The sequence below is a fragment of the Mus pahari genome, chromosome 7, assembly GCF_900095145.1.
Source record: "Mus pahari chromosome 7, PAHARI_EIJ_v1.1, whole genome shotgun sequence".
Classification (NCBI taxonomy): Eukaryota; Metazoa; Chordata; class Mammalia; order Rodentia; family Muridae; genus Mus; species Mus pahari.
In genome coordinates, this window is record NC_034596.1 from 27,229,092 (window position 1) to 27,235,882 (window position 6,791).

General features: G+C 47.3%; 1 protein-coding gene across 2 annotated transcripts in view; it reads right to left on the reverse strand.

The window, feature by feature from the left end:
* The window catches only part of Colec11 (collectin subfamily member 11), a 29,389-nt gene that overhangs the window by 15,693 nt on the left and 6,905 nt on the right, over positions 1–6,791 (reverse strand). For both annotated transcript variants that reach the window (XM_021202378.2, XM_021202377.2), the window contains exon 3: positions 4,123–4,194. In XM_021202378.2, the coding sequence (XP_021058037.1) occupies positions 4,123–4,194 (72 nt within the window). The remainder of the gene's footprint in view (positions 1–4,122; positions 4,195–6,791) is intronic.

The following is a 6,791-nucleotide window of genomic DNA, read 5'->3' on the forward strand; positions in this document are numbered from 1 at the left end:
TCTCTCTCTCTCTCTCTCTCTCTCTCTCTCTCTCTCTCTCTCTCTCTCTCTCTCTGAATTCAGCCCCTGCATCTGTCTCTTGCAGTGTATTTTTTCATCAAACCTTCTTGCATCTGTTCCAATCTGGTCAATGCTTTTACCGCCATGCCTTCAGCTGCCCTTCATTTCTGGCACAATACTACAGTTATTACCACAGTTTGGAATATGCTGCTTTGGTTGAAGTGTCATGTGTTGTATTTTGTTTTGGGTTTTATTTTCAAGGGGGGGGTGGTTTTGTTTGTTATGGTTTGTTCTAGAGACAGTACCTCACTATGTAGCCCAGGTTGGCCCCAAACTCACCACCCCCCTGCCTCAGTCTCCTGAGTGCTGGATGGTAGCCATGTATAACCACATTGATTGTATGTGGGACACAGCAAGAAAACAATACAATAAAGGTGAAGGAAGAAAGAGAGGAAGTGAAATTCCTTGGGGAGGCAGAACACAGTACTAACATGGCAGGAGCAAGCAGGGAGCACCCACAGGGAGCATCCGCTTGGGCCGGGGGTTGTATGTAGGCCTCTTCAGGGGGATGCTGGGGCAGAGGCACATGCCTGGGCCCTACCTGCAGGTCCTAGGGAAGCAAAACGCCAGGAGTCTTAACCCCCAAGCATCCTCAAATCAATAGGAAAGCAAGGTATCAAACCCACACTTTAGAGAGACTGTTCACACCTCCAGGAGGTAATGGGGCAGAACTGGATCATCCCCAACAGACTGAACCAGAGGCCCCAGCCGGACCCACCCACAGCACATACCATGACACAGCTCCCAGACCTCCTGAACAGTGCCCGATGTGGTCACAGTAAGAGTTGGTTTCAGGTTAGCTAAGGAAAGCATCTACACCTCGAGTGACAGAAAGAGAGAAAGCAATTGTAGGAGAATGTTCTAGAAGAACAGATGAGGCTACCAAAACACTCAGAAGCCAAAGCTACGCTGAATATAAAAAGGATGTTGCCACAAGTTGACAGCCAAACCCAGCTACAGATATGGGTCATGTTTGCAGTTGTGAGACATGTAAGTCATGAGAGGCTGGAGAGGGCTCTGGGCAGCCTTGGGACTGCTTTAAGGAACAGAACTGTCGGTGCTGCATCTACACAGGGCAGGGAAAATCTACCACCTTGTGGACCTGGATTTCTCCACAACCCAGCAATAGTTGGAATTAAAGCATGATGAAACAGAGCTTTCTAGAAGGAATCCAGCTGTGCCTCCCAGCACTGTGGCAGAGATATGAGGCCACAGCCTATGAGGGCCTGGAGTTACTCATGATCTCCCTGCCTCTGCTTTTAGAATTAAAGGTGTGAGCTACCACATCCACCCAGACTTGCAAATGCACACTCAGTCTAATGAGCAATGCAAGATCAGAGTACATCTTGAAGCTACACACACACACACACACACCACACAAATGTACACAAATACACACACATACATACATAAACACACAGATACATACAAACACACATACATACATACATACATACATACATACATACATACATACATACTCACATAAACACACACACACACACACACACACAAACATACATGCATGGCCGCATACATCCAAGAAAATGTGAACCTTAGGTAAATCGGAATAATCACACACCTCAGCGCACCAATTGCTGAGTAAAAAGTATGAGGGAGGGCTGGTGAGATGGCTCAGTGGGTAAGAGCACCCGACTGCTCTTCCAAAGGTCCGGAGTTCAAATCCCAGCAACCACATGGTGGCTCACAACCATCCATAACAAGATCTGATGCCCTCTTCTGGAGTGTCTGAAGACAGCTACAGTGTACTTACATATAATAAATAAATAAATCTTAAAAAAAAAAAAAAAAAAAAAGTATGAGGGAAACCTTTGCACCCTCTCCTGCAGCGATCCCCAAGATGGGCTATTCAGAGAAAGGGGCGAAGTACAGAGGTAAGTCTTCTGCAATTGTTTGCACAAAAGGGATGAGACACAGAAGCGAGTTTGCCAATCCATAAGGTGTCTCTGGGAAAATGAGTAAAAAGTTATCAAGGGCCACAGAGATGAGTATGGTCCCCACAGCAAATATCTTGGTACATTTTGATTTCTGAACTGTGATAACATCCCATTCATCATTTGTGATTCATTTCTATGAGTAACAGGAAAAAATAAGAAGTAACAGTTCTTTGACGGAGGGGTATGACGGTCAAGTCTCACCTGACAAGGCCTCACAGAGCTAGAGCTCAAAACCACGTAGCCTACGCACTTGACCAGGAAGAGTCCATAAATCACTCTTGAAAAACTTTCAAAGATGTTATTCTGATAGTTTTTTAAACAGAAAGAGACTTTCCAGTGTCCCAAGGTCAGCTGTGGTGCCGACCAGTGCATGTTCTCACGGATGGGACACACATGTTGGGAGCGCTCTCCTTTCTCTTCTTCATTAATTCACTTGTTTTCAAAGACAGGGTCTCCTGCCGTGTAGACCAGGGTAGCCTGGAATGCACAGAGATCCATCTGCCACTGCATCCAGAGTGCTGGGATTGAAGGCATGTGCCACCACACCTAACTTGAGAGTGCTTTTCTTTACAGCCTTTTCTCTCTTTTTCTTTTTCTTTTTCCCAAGACAGGGTTTCTCTATATAACCTGTCCTAGAACTCAATGTGTAGGCTGCCCTCAAACTCGAGATCCATCTCTATCTGCCTCCTAAGTGCTGGGATTAAATTTGTGTGCCACCACTGCCTGGCTATATAGCTTTTAATAATGATTTTTAAAAAAAAAAAAAATGTAGACTAGACAGAGGCAGACATAACTATGTGAGTTCAAAACCAGCCTGTTCTACATAGCAAGTTCTAGACCAGCTAGGACCGTATAGTGAGATCCTGTCTAAAAAAAAAGGGCAACAAAGCCTTGGGATCAAGGACACGGTGGTTAAGAGCACACACTGTTCTTCCTGAGGGGCACCCATATCAGGTAGCATAAAACTGCCTGGAACCACATCTCCAAGAGAATCTGACATGTCTTACCTCTGTGGACCTTTGCATTCATGTGTATATCACACACACACACACACACACACACACACATGCACACACATACATACACACATGCACACACACATACACACACATACATACATGCATGCACACACACATACATACACACATGCACACACACATGCACACACACACATAATCAAAATAATAAAAATAAATCTTTTTAAAACTAGTGATGGCTGCTTTTCAAGAAAGCCCAGTAGACATTGCAGATAACTCCAGCTCCGGGGGCTCCATCACCCACTTCGGATCTCCATAGACACTGCACTCACATGCACAAACACAGACATGGATACATACATATACATGTAATTTGTTAAAAATAGTAAAGCATTTTAAAATATAATACAAAATAGTCAAGATGACGCCATCCTATAGCTGGCAGCTACACACACTGAGTACCTGCTGTTATGGTAGCCCTTTCACGTGTAATCATGTATGTTCAAATTCCATTACATGTACATAAACTGGAGAAGGTCCACCCTCTAGCTCCTTCCCTTGGACGTCTAGTTCCTGAGTGTTCTGATTCTTTCGGTGCATATCCTGACTCCCTTTTCCGTGTGATGTGGCTACCCAACATCCACAGCCTGGTTCTCTACATGTGTACTTTCATTCTTATGCACGCGTGTTCTTATCCCTGTGCATGTATGTTCTGGTTCCTTCACACACAGACTTTAACTCCTTTAAATATACAGTTGAGTCTCACCAGCCTCCCACAGGCAGAATCACATTGTTATATGAAAGTGGAAACCACTCCCACTCAGCCACATCTGCTTGTTCCGTGTCTGTTCTCTCCGTAGGTGTGTCGGCTACTATTGCCTGTGTCCTGCTTCCAACCACCCTTCCTTCACTGCTGCACTCTCATTTAATACAGTTGTGATCCTGAACCTTGGCATTCAGGGAGTCACCACTGTGTTTCCAGAGCACAGTGTTTCCCCCCCCACCCCACCCCCAGGGCCCTGCAGGCCAGCACTGTGCCTTTCCCTCGATAACCTCTGTCTCAGTTGATCTCCGTCTCCTCCATCCGCCAGCCACCTTCTCCGCATGGAGGCTGGAACTGTGACTACCTTTTTCTCCTGTAGGGCCGACTCTTCCTGGACGTCCTGGGGCTCCTTTGTCTCCCTTTTCTCCTGCATCCCCTGTGGAAGAAGTCATATCTGTTTAGGCATGGTCTGTCTAGGACAGGGCTATGGTGTTATGCATCCATACAGAAGTACTAGAAAGGCTCTCACCCATGGTACAGCCAGTCTGGCCCGACTCTTGGCCCACCCTACTACATGCTGCCACCAGCATCACCAGGGCAAGCTTTGAGTGCCCAGGTCTAAGCTTAGGATGTTCCCTACACTGCTTTATTTTGGGGGGAACAGATTTTTCCCTTCCTCTAGTGTCCCTTCTGGCCTGGTTCCCAATCTTCTTCCCACCATACAGGACTCTCCACAGCACTCCCACCATAAGGATAAGTGAGGAGGAGTGTACCAGGTGGCCCCCAGGGAAACATCATGTAGGCTGGTGACATGCTGGAAGAACGGACCAGAACGGGTGTCCACTGGCCCTCTCAGCATGACGCATGGAGCACTCATGGTGGCCTCCCACATGGGCTTCCTGAGATCAGTAAAGTATGCCCTCCATGTTTGGGGGTTCAATGGCCAGGTACAAGAGACAGAGTTGTAAATAAACAGTCAGCATATCTGACAAGATGAGTCTATGGGGGTGGAGGAGCTGGGTCACAGGGAATCGGAGGACCATACCTATTCTCTAACCTCAACCCCAATCTAACCCTGACCAAATGACCTTCCTACGACACAAGTTTGATTCTTCTTTTCCCTTCCTAAAAGACAGAAAGTCACCGAAGGATACACTGAGTTATAGACTCACAGAGATCTATTTGTCTCTGCTTCTTGGTCTACACATCCTTGTCTACATACACTGTCACAAAAGGAAGAAAAGTGAAGAAGAGGAGGAGGAGGAGAAGGTGGTGCTGGAGGAGGGGAGAAAGAAGAAGAGGAGGAAGAGGAAGAGGAGGAGGAGGAAGAGGAAAAGGAGGAGGAGAAAAAGAGACAGAGAGACAGGAGACACGGCTGTGTACGGCAATGAGCATGACAGCAAGCCCACTGGGACCCTCTGATTGAAATTCACCCTCCCAGCTAGAAAGCAGTGACCAGAAGAAGGGGCTCACTCACTTCCCATGGGACAAAACATTAGCATGAGGAGTTCTCCTCGCTAAGAAACAGTCATCTGAGAAGCCTTGATGGTTTTGTTTTGAAGTTATCAAATTGAGGTCAAAAGAAAAGAAAAGAAAAGAAAAGAAAAAGAAAAAGAAAAAGAAAAAGAAAAAGAAAAAGAAAAAGAAAAAGAAAAAGAAAAAGAAAAAGAAAAAGAAAACAAAACAAAACCTCATAAATGGCCAAGCCCATCTCACAGGAATTCCAGGGAGCAGAGAGAAAGAGAATGTCTGAGTCTGTGAAGAGCTGCCAGATGCACGTTCCAGGACTAAGATTGGGGGGCGGGGGGCTGGGGCTGGTGGTGGCACAAAAGCAGGAACACAATAAAAGCCTGCAGAGACCCACTGGGGAAAAATCCGGGCCAAATAGCTAAGACATGTCAGCGACACTGCAGAAGGAACGTCGCCAACAAAGAGAACGTTCTGTGAGCTACCCAGGAGGAAAAATATTTTAAGTCAGACTGACATGAGAAGTCTCATTAGCCTCGTAGGGCATAAGATGGGATGAGGCACAAACTTCAGCCAAAGTGACACTGGATGATTCAGATCGGATGTCTCCCTAGTGAAGTGGCTTTTAAGCTGAAGCTGTGCAGTGAGCAGGAAGCAGACAGCCAGAGCAGAGGAAAGAGACATGGATCAGGGCACAGGCTAAGGGGAAGCAAAGGCTGTCCAGATGAGCCTGCCGGGATAGACTGAGGGGCTGGGCCACAGGGGACAACATGATCACTCATGGAGGAGCAACAGCAAAAGCCACCACTGCAGAGACCCACCAAAGATGGGTAAGGATGGCGACCTATTTCTTCCCTAGTACATGCATCCCGGTGTGTGTCACCGTAAGCAGCTACCACAGCCCTTCTCTCTGTGGGGACTGAAATCTCTGGTTGCCCAGAGCAGCTGAAGGAAGGCCTCCTCCACGGGAGAGGTGTCAGCACCATTCACTGAGACGTAACCTTAGGCACACCTTCTAGCTTTTCTGGAAGTTTCCTAGAAAGCTCCTGGAGTGTGCACATGGCTCTCAGTCATTTGAGGCAGACAGGTGGATGTGCATAAGTGAGAACATGGGCTGTGAGAGCTGAGTGACAGGCCAAGGTCAGGCTCTGGGCCTAACCACAGCCTCTTTGGTCCCTAATCCCAACCTGGATTAGGGTAAGGCTGGGTGAACTAGACTATCATCCACCACATTGTCACTTACCTGACAGCCCTGCCTCTTAAAAAAGAGACAAGATGGTCACTAAGCCCACCGCACAACTTCTACCCAACCTCCCCTTTCATCCTGTGTCTGTCTCTGATTTTATTAAAAACTGTTCATCTTTTTCCCAACTCACCTCCTCTCCCAAACAAACCAGGAACCTCACCGCTCACATGTTACAAGAATTTTCTCCCAGTGTGAAGGGGAAGGTAGGGGATGTCTAACCCATCCATCCCCCATCCCCACCCCCTATCCCCCATCCCCACCCCATCCCCCATCCCCACCCCCTATCCCCCATCCCCAACCCCTATCCCCCATCCCCACCC